General features: G+C 43.1%; 1 protein-coding gene across 6 annotated transcripts in view; it reads left to right on the top strand.

Annotated features, from left to right (window-relative positions):
- The window catches only part of LOC122879371 (SPHK1 interactor, AKAP domain containing), a 128945-nt gene that overhangs the window by 112723 nt on the left and 1407 nt on the right, over nucleotides 1-14815 (top strand). For 4 of the 6 annotated variants that reach the window (XM_044203379.1, XM_044203381.1, XM_044203378.1 and 1 more), the window contains 8 exons: nucleotides 3590-3649; nucleotides 4036-4176; nucleotides 4822-5086; nucleotides 7055-10439; nucleotides 11888-12049; nucleotides 13079-13162; nucleotides 13873-13922; nucleotides 14417-14601. In XM_044203379.1, the coding sequence (XP_044059314.1) occupies nucleotides 3590-3649; nucleotides 4036-4176; nucleotides 4822-5086; nucleotides 7055-10439; nucleotides 11888-12049; nucleotides 13079-13162; nucleotides 13873-13922; nucleotides 14417-14601 (4332 nt within the window). Of the gene's footprint in view, nucleotides 1-2651; nucleotides 2714-3589; nucleotides 3650-4035; nucleotides 4177-4821; nucleotides 5087-7054; nucleotides 10440-11887; nucleotides 12050-13078; nucleotides 13163-13872; nucleotides 13923-14416; nucleotides 14602-14815 lie in introns of all 6 variants that reach the window. The other 2 variants (XM_044203384.1, XM_044203383.1) reach the window with 2 other exon arrangements.

Here is a 14815-nt window from a genome sequence, read left to right as displayed (position 1 = left end):
ACTTTCAAACATGTCACAAGGTCTTAATCAGTAAATGAAGTTTGCTGAGTTGTCGTAGGTGGACATGCAAGCTCAGTAGGTGTTTTACTTATCATATGGGTTTGGCTTCAAATTTAAGTATGAGTTCATTCTTGAAATAGTAGTTTGACAAAATAGTTGCAACTCAAGGTCCTTTTTCTGGAGCTTTCAACTGTATCACAGTTGAAAAACAACATAACAGTTACTGCGAACTCCATCTGCTGATGAAAACCTTGTAACACGGTTGAAAACTTGTAAGCTAGTAAGTAGCTGGGAAAAAGTTAGTAAATGGACCATGAGGTGGGATTGTTTTATCAAACTACTATTTCCAAGGTCAAGAATGAACTTCTCTCCAAGTGTAATCAAAACCAGAAATAACATCGCAAGGACAAAACTGCGGCATTTAACCTCCTTATTTTATTGTGTAGGGAGCAAAAACACTCAGGTAAGTGACCTACATGTTTTTTTTTAAACTTTAGAACAAGTCAAGATGCCTTTCACGCTTGCAGACACACAGATTCAACATTTTGCTGAAGGTGAAACTAAAACATGCTCCTATTTCTCTGCTGCCAGTTGCCTCTGAGGCTGGCTCCAGATTTCCCTCCTGTAAGGGTTATTACGGTCTAGTTTGGTCCTATGGTCCATCAGCACAGGTGGTCAGAGTCACCCTGAGTTTCACTTTGGTTGGCTGGGCCGATGTTGAGCACAGCTGTAGCTTTACGTGGGTTGAGCACCTAGTGAAGCAAGAAGATGTTGTGTATTTATATATATATATATCATGTCATAGTGAGGAAGTTTGGTTGGATGGATGTTGTAAGAATTTGACTTGGCCAGCAAAGACTATGCTTAATGTCCTGGCCTGTAACTTTACTGTTTTGGTTCACTCTTACTTCTTTCATAGCGTTGTTTCCAGCTGCAGCATCAGGCAGCTGTTTCGGCAACAAAGCTCTAAAAAAACAACTACATGCTACCTACTCTGCACCGCACACCAAACAGACAAAGTTAGGGACTAGCTGGTGAACATAGTGGAGCATTTAGCAGCTAAAGAGTCAGATATTTCCCGTTTACGTGGTCAGTCCCTCAGAAACAGGCTGATGCAAGCTGGTGTCGTCTGTCTGTGAAAAAGTGATCAGAGCGTGTCCCTGGGCTCGTCTCACATGGTCCTCTGCTTCCCAAATTTAGAACAACTGCCTCTTGGCTCTCACTGTCTGATGGGGTTAAATTGCTTTAACCCATCTCAAGGTTAAAATCCTGTATCACTCAAACTGTGTGTTATCCGCAGGCAGGGGAAGGTGTTGTTGCTGCTTTTTCTGGGATGATTTCCTATATCAGTACAAGTGAATACTTCCGAGGTGCTCCTGAGCAAGGGCGCCAAACCTCTTATTCACATGTTGTGGTATGGATAGAAATTGAACATTGAGTTAGATACAAAATTAGAACTATGCAGGCTATATTGCAGAGGAAAAGCCTTTGGTTCTTTGTTCATAGCACATTACCACTTAGATAGAGGGCATATATCTGCATCCAGATACAGAACAAAAATAAAATTAAAAAAACATTATTCCATGCATATGATCAGCAACAGAAACAATAGCACATAAACCCTGTGCACAATGAGTAAAAACAGAATTTAAAGGTCATATTTTTTATCAAACTAGGGTCAGCAAGTGGCAAAATCAAGCTATTGTCTAAATGGTGTGTGTGTATGTCCTTGACATTTAACAGCTATTCTCCTCATGACACTCACTAGACTGATTTGAACAACAGACAAGCAAATGAACAAACTGTTTATACTCCTCAGTGAGTAGATTGCTGTTCTTTTGAGGGAAAGATAACAAAGGAGCAAGCCTCTTGGTATTCAAATAACTGTCATAGGTGACACATGCAGTCCATGAAGGGCAGAGGAGAAACAAAAAAACACACACACACACGCTTGGTTTGATCCGGGTGCGAAAGTTTATTGTGTCATTGTCAGCTCTCACTGACTTCATATTTTTTATAGTTGGCTGACTCAATTTTCAAGTAGCAATTTTCATCACATTAGACTTAATAGTTTGGAAAATATTATGTTTGACTGGAAGACACCAGCTTGGAGGTGAGGCGGGAAACTGGCCTGTTCTGAATGTGCTGCATTGCCACTTCAGCTGAAGGACATTTTGGCTCATCTGATCAGTTTTTGTTGTTCCCTGGTAATGTTCCTTCTTAATCTTAGTTTCTATGAAGCAAACCCAGACTGTCTTCTAAAGGAAGGGAAATATGCAGTGTTTAGTAGAATTACAGCCTTATTTTGAAAAATACTCATCAGTATATTGACCTATTTATTGCAGCAGTTTTTTCGCTTCACTTTCAAATCTGCAGCAAAAAAAACCAGACATGACATGATTTTAAAAGAAGAAATAGTAAAGAATATACATAGACCTTGATGCTGGATCTATTGTGGCTTCTATACCTTGACATGACTTTCTGGGAATAAATCTCGTTGAATACAACGCAGATAAATGAAAAAAAAAAATGAAAATCATGGAAAATATATGCTATCTCAAAAGCGCATCTCCGGTAGTTCAAGGGAAATTCTTTCAAACAGTGATGTGTGTCAAGATGTGATTATTTGAAACTATATATATTTTTCGCAGGTCTAGAAAGGAGAGGAGGGGGGAAGATAGCAGCAGGCAGAGCGGATATGGAGATGGCAGAGGTAAAAGAGAGACAGCAGGATTCCACCTGTGCGTGTTTTGCATTGAAAAGATGGAGACTGCCTCAGTGACTCACATTATGACTTGGTTTGATTAGTAATGACAAGCATGGTAGCATTTAGATGTTAGACATATATAGAAATGTATGTGTTTGTGACTAAGACACATACTCTGTCACTTCTCTCAAGCACCCTGCACATACACACACTGTGTATGGGTGCTCAAGTGGGAACCGAACCCCCCCCCCATCTCAAATGCTGTTGGTGACGTACTTTATCCATTTAGCTACACAGGACTAACTTGGCTATGCCAACTTAGATCAGAGGCTGTGTGCTGTAGAATCAAATAGCAGCCGGTGGACAGTCCCAGACTCCCAGCACTGACATGAGGACTCCATCACACACCATTAAACCTGCAGCCAGAGGCGAAGGTGGGTGAGAAGGGAAGAGGAGGAGGCAGGGAGTGTGACAGAGGCACAGAAGCAGTGGAGACAGAGGTAGAGAAAAGCGGAAAAAAGAGACAGAAACAAAATCACTGCTGATTTACACCTGCTGCTAGCAGCCCCTGAGAGACAACAAAGTCTTCATAGAAAGGGTTCTGCCAATGAGAGACAGTGCCTTACAGTGGTTATTCAGACAGCTGCTGTAGTTTTTACTACACTTCCTCACTTAGAGGAAAGCTGTCCTTTTGTCTGGTTTGTAAGATATGTGACAAAGAAATTGGTGTGGGAAAGGCATACAGTACCTTTACCATCACAGCACTCTCACATCTGACATCTGGGACACTTTGTACTCTACTCCTGCTCAGCTTTTGTGCTACAATCTTCCCGTTGACACTGTCACTCTAATGTTTTGTCTTTCCTTTTTTGTCTCTCTCAGATCTGTTTTGTAAATCTGGACCCTCAGAAAACAGACTATCGTGATGACAAAAGCATCAAGGTGAGCAGAATCCTCGGCCACACTCATTCTTTCTTTCCTGCGTGATCCCCTTTTTATTCCTGCCCACTTTTCATCTCCCAGGAACTCTGTTCATTGTATTTCACATATAAACATGGGCTCAGTTGTCATGGATTCATAATCATTACCCAGAATTAGAGGTTAGATTTGTTTAGATAATATGCAGATTTTGCAGCCTTTTGCAGCTGGTGGTGGCAGCGGTGGGCGATCAATAATCATTCCACATGGCTCAAGATTTCTCACAGGAAGGATTTTATAATTATGTTTCACTGAGTTGGAACCACAGTTTTGAAGTTGCTTGAAGAAAAGCTTTTTTTATTTAAAAAAATAATATAACATTGTGTCTGTGCTTGGCATGCCTCTTGCAGAAATTGGCATCAGTGTCTCCAGAACTGCCAAAGCTCGTTGAATTACTGACCGTCCACCAGCCGAAAGAAAATGAGATCTTACTGCTTGGTGGCCTGGAAGCCTCAGACACTTTTCAAACACACCCACACTCCCTCTCTCAGGTGAGTTTGCAGTGATGTCTTCAAATCCTTGCAAGTATTTTCAGCCTTTGAATTAACTGGCCTGGGGTGCGAGGCAGAGAGCGCAAGCTGTTCTTTTGTATCACAGTTTTTTGTGACTAGATTTGAACCTTTTGTGCTATGAAAAATCCACAGGAGCAACTGCATTCATTTTATCTAGTAATCCTCCCCCACTACAATACTTCACTCCAATAAAAGCATTTTTTCGTCTACCGTAGCATAGAACTACGTGTTAGATAGAAAACCAACATTAGCATGTACAGAAAATAACACTTGCACATACAGAACACTGGATGACAGAAAATTTAAACAGACATAAAAAATACAAACACACAAACTATAGCGGCTAACTAATATTCCTTTCTGCTTTTATAGGTATTTATCATGAAATACAATGTTCCCTTACAGCCATTGACCATCTCATAGACTTTTTAAAGCTCACCAAATACATTATTATATAAAACCACTGTTAGAATCAATACACAGCCTGAGGAGCCTACACAAATGATTAAAGTGCATGAACAGGTCCAATGAGTTAATAGTATATCGCATAAAAGGAAGAAAAATGTATATTTATGTGTCTCTGTGTGTGCATGCATAATAGGTATCTTTACATGTTCCATTCAGGGCGGGCAGCAGCAGAGTACAGGCGTGTGCCTGGTTCAGTGTTCAGGGCAGAGAAACTCCACCCAACCTAGCAGCATCATCTTTGATATCAATAAGTTCCTGATTGGTCTGCAGTGGGGAAAGGAACGACAGCTTCAGCGGGGCCGAGCAGCAGGGCAGCGGGTCGATGACGACACCAATCGCTCCATCTCGTCCATAGAAGAAGACTTCCTGACTGCCTCAGAACACCTTGGTGATGACAGCGAGGATGATGGCTTCAGAAATGGTGAGCCTCATTACCTCCACCATAGAGGTTTTGTTTTCGGCCGTGTTTGTGTGTTAGTTGGCAGGATATCTAAAAAAAATTTAAACAGAGTTAGATGAAAACTGGTGGTAAGGCCAATAAACAACCCAAAAAGGGTTTCTCAAAATTTCAACATACTGTATTGTTGAGTATCTTTACTATTTTCTCTTGAACCACTACGCTTAAATGAAAATTACAGATGTATGACTTGATTGTCTATCACTGTATTTTGATAGAGATTAAATACAAATTTTAATTTTCAAAAAGAAAAAATGTTGACATTTATGCATTGACTTTTTGTATGCATTGATGCATGCTGAGCATTCATGCAAATGTTGATATAATCTGTCATGATTGAATTCATCATAATTGCCTTAAAGGTCCAGTGTGTAACATTTAGGAGGATCTATTGGCAGAAATGGAATATAATTCATAAGTATGTTTTCATTAGTGTATAATCACCTGAAAATAAGAATCGTTGTGTTTTCATTACCTTAGAATAAGTTGTTTATATCTACAGAGGGAGCAGATCCCCTTCCACGGAGACCGCCATGTTGCACTGCCATGTTTCTACAGTAGCCCAGAACGGACAAACCAAACACTGGCTCTAGATGGGGCCTTTCGCGTTTTTCACGAGTTTTCGTGGCCACCGTAGTTTCTCCTACATGCTTTGAACGGGAAGGTGATGCAAGCGCTATTCAAATGGTTGCAAACTGCAATTTCACCACTAGAGTCCACTAAATCAAACACACTGGACCTTTAAGTCCACTTTCTGTCCTTTGTGTGACCCAGTGTACAACAACACAGTCAAAGATTTCATCCCACATCTGCCCATGTAAACATGGCACTATACAGCCTGAACAGCCTCACAGTGATATTTTTGCATTTACTTGCTTGCTTGAGTTAGCATGCTCTCCATTCAAAACCTAAAGAATAAATTTTGACCACATACTATACAGCATGAAGTGGCTGTTCCAACACATTTTGATGATGGCAGCTTCCTTGAGCAACTAAGTAAACAGGCAGACCTGAAGACCATAGAAATTTAATGGTGATTTTAAGGTCATCTTTAAAGCTTAAAAAACAGGCAGCACACATCCAAGTTCATCGAGTGCAACCACCATTATCCGCATCCATGTGGATAGTACTTATTCAGTTCCTTATAACTGTAATAGTTACATGTTTAGGCCTGTATCAGAAATAAGATGCAACACAGCCATCGCTACACTGAGTCAATATAATGTTCATATTTAGATCATTACCTATAAGAATACTTTCTGCTGTGTGTGGATGTCTCATTGTTAGTTAGGTCTTTGCCCACTAAATGAATGATAACAGTGAAAGTGATGGTGATCCTGCTACACTTCTTATCTCACATAGATACTGTAGAATTTTAAGGCCAGCAAAATACTTTGAATGCAAAGTAAGATACAGAGAAAAGCCACATTGACAAAGTAAAAACAATATGTAAACTATTCTGACATTATTGCTGACATCAACTAGAACTCACAATTTAACATTATGCTAGTCATATTTGTTTTTATTGAGCTGACATCAGGTTTAAAAAACTAATACAGCATATTGAGTAGAATTACACCCTGTATTTCCCCCTGGGTTCGCAGCAACACTACAGAGGCAGTTGTGTAGCTAGCACTGCAAAATGTCTAAAGTGACTGAGAATATATAACACAAGAGAGAACTATATAATTAATGCCATTGTGTTACCCAGTGATGAATGAAATGTGTTAGATGGAAATAATTCTCTGGAATTTTGTCCATGGGGAAATTGAATGGGACAAAAAAGACATAAACAAGCTCCAGTATTCAGTGAAGGGTAAAACAGGGTAATATTCTACACACTTGACACTTGAAACTGATGAAGCTGCTTTCTAATCAGTGTGGACATTTTTCATTCCCTGTCTTTCTCTGTTTTTCCCTGTCTCTTCACAGAACCAGAGAGTGGTGACCTGGCAGAGAGCTTGGTAGAGGTTGCACAGAAACACAGTGTCAGACTTCCATGTCAGAGGGGACAGCTGGCCCATCATCAGAACAGGGAGGATGCTGAGGTGAAAAGGGAAGGGTATCAGCGAGCAAGTCTCCAAACTAAGGAATCAGCTGGTCACTACGCCACCAATCTGGCCGAGTCGGTGCTGCAAGATGCCTTCATACGCCTCTCTCAAGATGAAACCTCCTTTGTGTCTGAGGCTGCTGTCAGTGTGTCCCTCTCTAGTGGTCCTTCCACTGGTCCTTCAAAAACCAAACAGCCTTCCCAACAGCGCACCTGCTCTTTTGAACTCCCCAAGATTGTTATAGTTCAAAGCCCAGACAGTTCTGACGGGGCTGTAGAATGGCCAGAGACCCAGGTGTGTCATATACCTAACCAGGATATCACTGCCAAAGCCAGAGAGATGTCAGAGAATGGGACACAGGCCCACATTCCCCACCACAATGGAGGACACCCATCCAAACATGTAGAGGTGGCTTTGGCCTGTGCTGCCAGTGTCATTGGCACCATTACTACACCGCAGCTGACAGAACAGCTTGCCATGGAATCGCCTTCAGAGGAAGACACAGAGGAGGAGCTGCAGGAACCAGAGGAGAGAGGTGACTACTCCTTCTCCGTAGCCATGTGTAGCATGGCTCAGGTAGCTGGTGCTGTAGCAGCTGTGGAGTTAACAAAGGAGTCAGGGGAGTGCGGTGATTCTGATGCAGATTCCACTGAAGTCTACACAGCATCCCGTGGTCTGATGTCTGCTGCTGAGGCCTCTACAGCCTTCACACTGCACTGCAGTGTGGCAGAGGGTACCAGCGTTGAAGCGTTTCGTGCCAACATTGCTGAGGTCCTACACAGGGAAGCAGCTGAGGTGCTGACTCAGCCACAAGACTACAGGAGTGTAGCCCACCTGCTGGAGGCCACACATAACAAGATAGTAGATGGCATTACTTGTCCAAAAAAATCCTACATGGATGAAAGAGAGGTGGATGACTTAATAAATGAGGTGGCAGACAGCCTATTCAAGCATGCTTTAGAGAAAGCAAAAAAAAAAAAAGAACTGGAAGGTACTGGAAAAGATGCACCAAATCTCCAGGTTTTTCTGCAGGACAGTGTAAACAATTTGCTGTTTGATATACTTTGCCTGACACAGAAGAAAATCAGTCACATCTCTAGATGTGACCAAGGGTCGTTTGAGACACAAGAGGGTGATAATTGTGCTAGGGAGCCGACTACCACCAAGGACAGCAAGGATCCATTAAGTCAATTACAGTGCTTAGTTGGCCATAGCCAGTCCACTTATAGTGAGAACCACAGCGGCATGCTATACTGCACAGATAAGATTACCATGGTTCCTGGGCTGAAGGAGAAATATATGCTTGAGGAAAGTGATCTCATTGCATCTTCCTCCATAGCACACAGCAAAGAGCAACAGCAGCAGTCATCATGCAGACAAAGTCAGTCTAAATCCACCTCCTTGCTTACTAAGGACTTCTCTGACTACCAGCAGATCCAGCAGAGCAGTGGTGCCATCAGAGAACCTTGGAGTGAAATCCCAGTTCATAGCACAGAGAAGAGGGGACGACTAGTGACAGGCAGTGACAGCAGACAGGCCTCCCTCACACCCCAATCCTCCCTCAACTCGTGCACTTCTCTGCTCTATTTGAGAATGGACTCAGAGTCCAGGACACCTATTACTTGCTATGCTGATGATTTGGCTGCAACAGTGGTGTCCATGGCCACAGAGCTAGCAGCCATCTGCCTGGAGAACTCCACTGGGAAACAACCCTGGTTCTGTGCCCTAAAAGGGACGTCTACCGAAGGGCCGGAAGCCTACTTGATCCCTGCTTGCCGCACAGTCCTCCGGAGGAAAGACGGTCAGAGCAACAATGCTTCCTCCAAGAAACATCGGGCACCACGCCTCAGTGAGATCAAGAAGAAAACAGAGGAGCAACCAGAGCTAATGGAGCGGCTTGTGAACCGGGTGGTGGACGAATCGGTCAACCCTGATGAACCTCAGGACCCATTTGCCCTCTTTGCCTCTGAAGTCACAGCCAGGATCATGAATTGCCCTGAGCTTAATGTGGTGGATACTTCCAAAACAGGCCAGCAACGCAGCAGGTTGCAGTGTGAGAGGTGGAGCCGTGGGAAGGCATCTAGTTATGAGAGCATTCCAGAAGAAGACGCAGACCCCTCAGGCACACCCAACACCCTGGGCCCCGGTAGTAGGTTAGGTCAGAATTTGAGCCGTGGTAGCTCAATCTCTAAGCAGTCCAGCTGTGAGAGCATCACAGATGAGTTCTCACGATTCATGGTAAACCAGATGGAGACTGAGGGCAGGGGCTTTGACCTTCTTCTGGACTACTACGCAGGGAAAAATGCCAGCAGCATTCTGGCTGCAGCTGTACAACAGGCTGCATCAAAGAAAAATGGTCACCTTAATGTCAGGACCTCATCCTGCCTGTCCAAACAGTCTAGCACAGAGAGCATCACAGAGGAGTTCTACAGGTTTATGCTCCGGGACATGGATAAGGAAAACAAAGAGTATGGCATTGCCAAGACTAAAGAGTGGAGCAACAGCCTGTTCCCCCCTTCTCCTAGAACACCCTTCTGTATACGACAGTCATCTGTTCCTGACCGGCGCTCCTCAGACTCACGACTGACTGTCAACTCACCCATTAAAGCCAATTCTTTTGACGGCTTCGCCCGCAATGTGCATGGAGACACGCTGAATATCTTCCCCACCAACTCAGTGTCAGCCACGGGACTGTGCAAGTCTGACTCCTGCCTCTATCAAAGGGGTAAGACTGACCAGATTACTGATATGCTCATTCATGAGACCTGGTCGAGCTCAATTGAGTCCTTGATGAGAAAGAACAAGATTATTGCTGATCCAGAGGACAGTATTGAGCTGGAGGCTGCAGGAGACCCCCAGCCCCATGTGCAGCAGTTTGCCAATCGTCTGGCAGCTGACATTGTAGATATTGGCAAGTCTGCACTGGGGGGCCAGCAAGATGTAGCTGGCGGCACATCTGGGTCGCTCCCACAGCCGCACATGCCTGTTGGTGAAAGACGGAGGGGATTCAAGCAGTCCCATCTAAGTTGTAGTCGGACTAGGTCCAGCCAGGAGCAACCTGGTACTGGAGTAAGGTCCGGGACTAGTGACAGCAGTGCATCTCGCATGAAGGGCCCCAGAGATGTGCCGCTGATCCACATTGAGGGAGATCAGAGGGATGAAGAGACTCTTTTAAACCCTGAAAGGACAGGAGGAGGACCTCAGGAAACATCCCCAGAAATGTCAGCTACCAAGCGTACAGAAAGAGCTACAGCTAACGGCAGCAGGTATTACACTACTCATAGACTCCTCCTTAAGGCAGAAAGCTTTTTTTATAGCCCAGCAGCAGAATCATAATACTGTAGATGCAAAAAGTATAAATTAATCTGTCTGACAAAAGTGAGAGTAAGAAATTAAGTATCACATGATTATTTTTAAGGTAAACATTAAAAGTTGAAAACAAATCAAATGAACAAATGAAATCCAGGCACTACAACTGCCCAATCACACCAAAGCTATTTTTACAGTTTGATCAAAGAGTGGCAGTCACACAGAGGATCCATTCACTGGAAAAACTAATCTATTTTAGCAGTGTGTGAGGTTTGACAAACATTTGGCTAGGCTGTGACTCACACTGTCTGGGTGATGTACTGTGTGTGCAGAAAGCTTTTAGTGGCTTCATCTTTTATCCACTGTGGGGCTGTTCAACTCACCTTGATCAGTACAAGCTGCACTCATACTTGGCTAACACACTAAAACCACAAGACTCTCATAGGTATTTAGATTATACTGACACAACTAAAATAACAAAGAATTTGGGAGATTAAAGCTTGCTTGAGAGAGGTTGTTTGGCAGCAGGTTAGCTGAAGAATTGTGTTTATATGAAGTCAATTCATTTGTAAAAAGGGTATGTAGTCCTTCTGATTATTACAATATTAGACATGGTCAGTATTACATGTCTTATTCAAACCAGACTGACATTTTAGCAAGACGAGGACTCGGTGGCAACATTCACTCTAATTCTAAGTGTCTGAGTGGACTTTCAGAGGAGGCAGTAGAGCGTAGACTCTCCCAGAACACATTTTAGTGGATATTCTGGGGGTAATGAAGACTGGAGCAGTTCATAGTGCATCTCAGAGTGGAATCAAATGAACCTGCTGAAAATGTATAAGTGGAAAGAGCTGCTAATGTGCAAGAGAGGTATATAGAGGAAAGTGAAAATATAATATCCAGATGTGGAGAATCTGTTAGTCTTTTACTGAATGTTTTAAAGAAATTTAGATTTAAAGACTTGTTCAATAGTGAATGAGAGGAAAACAGCTGAAAGGCTCCCAGGCCACAGGAGTCACAAGACATGCTCCCTTTCACTTGGCAATATATGTAATCCAGGAACAAGTGGAGTGTATCTGTTTGTCCCTTGTGTAAGAGTGGAACTCAATCACTCGCCTAGTCAATAAAACCTGATTTCCCTCTGGAATTGTTGAGGGTGGCAGCTCTCAATCATCTGATTATGACTTAATTTAATTCCTGAAAATCCAACAGTGCCCCTGAGGAATGCAGTTTGCTGATGCATTAAAGATATTGAAATGAATTAGCTTTCTTTTTCTGTGGTGCAAAGTTATTTCAAGTTGAGGAGCATGGGAACAAATCAGCCAAAGTAACCACACATTGCAGCAGACATTGTGCACAACTAGTCGATGGTCATTCCCACCATCTTGCGGTTTGCTCTCCCCAGCAGTGAGAGGGACAGACAAGCTGTGGCGGTGGCTGCAGTAGTGAAGAGGGACAAGCGTTCTATGAGTGCTAGCAGTGAAGAGAGCATGGGGAGCTGGTCCCATATAACCCCCGAGGATGACACCCATGAGGAGACCAGTAGTTTTATCCAGCTGAGCGAGGGGTCAGTAACCGTTCCTCCTTGATACCGCTCCAAACGCTGCTACTCCAACCCTCACCCCACTCTCATTGGCCCATTGCTACTGACACTTGTGCTCTCCTGTGCCAATGCCAATTTACCCACTGCTGCTGCAATATCCACGCCTGCTAAGGCAGTATATGGCAGAGAGCTCACTCCACAAAGCCCTCTCCATAGCTCCCATACAGGGCTAGACCCTGCCTGCACCCCACGCACAACTACCTGCAGTAGTAGGCTGCAGTGGTACAATGCTGTGACCTCTCACATCAAAAGCCTCCAGTTCAGAACATTTGCTACATCATTCTCTGCTTCATCAAATTCTCATTTGTTTTAGCCAACCAAGTCAACTTTTACCAAACAGCCTGAAGTCACTGCTCTGTGTTTGCTAGTTTAAATAAGCTAACAGCAGAAATGGCCCTGCTTTCACTTTCCCTTAAAACAACTTATGGACCAAATGATATTACAAACACCAAAGTAAGCATTATAAACTGCATATTTAAATGCATTTATTTCTAAAGACATTGACATGTGTGGGTTAGAGAGGAAAGGGGAAGCTGGAAGGCTCCATGTGTTCAGTGTGGCAATGATATAAGATACTTGCTTTTTGCTTAATTAACTGCAAGGTTAGTTGTCTGCACCACATAACACTTTCTGCTCCTTGCAACCTCTCCATCTACCTGCTTACTTTAACTCCACCTCATTCCCACGATCCATGTTGTGACACAAGGGCATGGCTGCCAGCTCTGCCTGTCCACCCTACCCGCTTAAAATACCTCCAAATCTCCTCATCTTCATATTCAGACAGGCTTGCTGCTGGACAAAAATCACCAGCTCTCCCACCTTGAGCGTCCGATTCTGCTGCAGCTGCTAGTTATATGTTAATCACCAGCTAATGAACAACATGACCTGCATTACTGCGCCTGGTTATTGTTCTCTTCACAAGTCAGCGATCATGTCGGTTGTCTTGAGACAACATGCGAATGGCGTTATCTCTTGTTTTTTATTGGTTAACAGGAACGGGACCAGTAGCGCATCCAGCCTAGGCCTGGCAGACCTGGATGCTTTTTCTGATGTGCCCACTCAGAGCACAGTAATCAGGTAACTGTCAGTGTCACAGGCCAGTGCTGAAATATTTCTCATTATTGTGTCACTCTGATGCCCATAATGACGTTTTTTTCTAATACGACAAAAAGTCTGCAGATGGTATATTGCTTTTTCTCATTTTCCCACCCAGAGCGCAGAGATCAGTTGACATGTGACTGTGACAGGTTGCTGGACTAAGACTTATGTACATGACAGATTATAGCTAATTACATATTCCGTTGTCATTCTAGCACAGATAATGATGTTCTGTTTAACATAAAAGCCTCTCCAGCCTGCACCACTTCCTCTATTCTAATCTATCTCTACTGTAAAGTTTAAAACACATTCAGATTAACAGTGTATAATATACAGTATATACTTACATTAAAGGAATAGTAAATAGTAATAGACATTTTGGGAAATATGCTATTTGCTTTCTTGCTGTAAGTTAGATGAAAGCTGTAGAGGTGCTGGTAGGCAGATTTTGTTACCTTCAGACAGAGCCAGGCTTGCTCTTTCTCCCCCTTTCCAGTCTTTATGCTAAGCTAAGATAACCAGCTGTTGGCGGTAGTTTCATATTTACCGTAAAGACAGTGGTATTGATTGTCACATCTAACCCCTGGCAAGAAAGTGAATAAGTGTATCTCCCAAAATGCTGAACTAGTCCTTAGAGTGATACTGTATATTACTGTAACTTTCAACTGGTATTTATTTTTTCCTCACAGTGAGGAGACAGAAAAAGGCCATCTGGCAGGAACCAAGGAAAATGTCTTTGGTAAGTGTAGTGCTGGATTCTCATGTCAGCTCAGTATTATCAGCTTCTTAATTATTCACCTCCTTTGTCAGCTTTAACATCTCTCTACTCACCAAGAGGTCTTGAGTGACTCGGGGTACAGTATGTGCTGGGTCTGTGTGATTAATCCCTCAAATGGATGTGCTTGAATAGAGGCAATTCGATTCTCCTCTCTGAAATAAGGATGGTCATCAATAATTGAAAAGGGCCCGTAGTTCCAGAAGCGTCTCAACACAAAGTTCATCTTTGTTTAATGACTTAACACTCAAAGAAAGATGATCTCAAAGCAAAACTGAGCCCAGGATATTTCTACTTTATGAAGCTGAACATACTATATGATTGCATGCAAAGGTTTGGCACGTTGGCTTTTGATGTCCAAGCAAGTATAGAGAATTTGATGGTCAGGACAACATAGTTAACATTCAAGGTGTGTTATGTAGGGATGCCTTCGTACTACAATATGTCTTGTTTTTCAGAGAGCAGTTCAGTGAGGACAGCAGGCGGCAGCAGCAACCTCAGGGTGCTGTTGGTGGTAAACTGCGACCTTGAGCCTGAGTGCGTGGACTCAGAGCTGAGAGTGGCCCTGCAGTGGATTGCTGCCTCTGAGCTGGGCCTTCCTGCTCTCTACTTCAGGACGTCCAAAGAGAAGAGGCTTGCAAAGGTAGGCACAGCTGTCAAATCAAAGACCATAAAAGCAGAGGGGCTCATTTTTCATTCAAATGTTACTGATTGTATAGTTTTCTTTGATTATTATAACCCAGTTGGAGGGCTGTAGTTTTTAGAGATACTCGGGTAACGCACTCGCAAAATAATGAAATCTTTTTTTATTCCTTTGTTGGCCTAAAATTGGCACAATTTAAATATACTGAAGCTAG

This window comes from Siniperca chuatsi, linkage group LG7 (genome assembly GCF_020085105.1).
Source record: "Siniperca chuatsi isolate FFG_IHB_CAS linkage group LG7, ASM2008510v1, whole genome shotgun sequence".
Classification (NCBI taxonomy): Eukaryota; Metazoa; Chordata; class Actinopteri; order Centrarchiformes; family Sinipercidae; genus Siniperca; species Siniperca chuatsi.
This window is presented reverse-complemented; position numbering and strand designations above follow the sequence as displayed.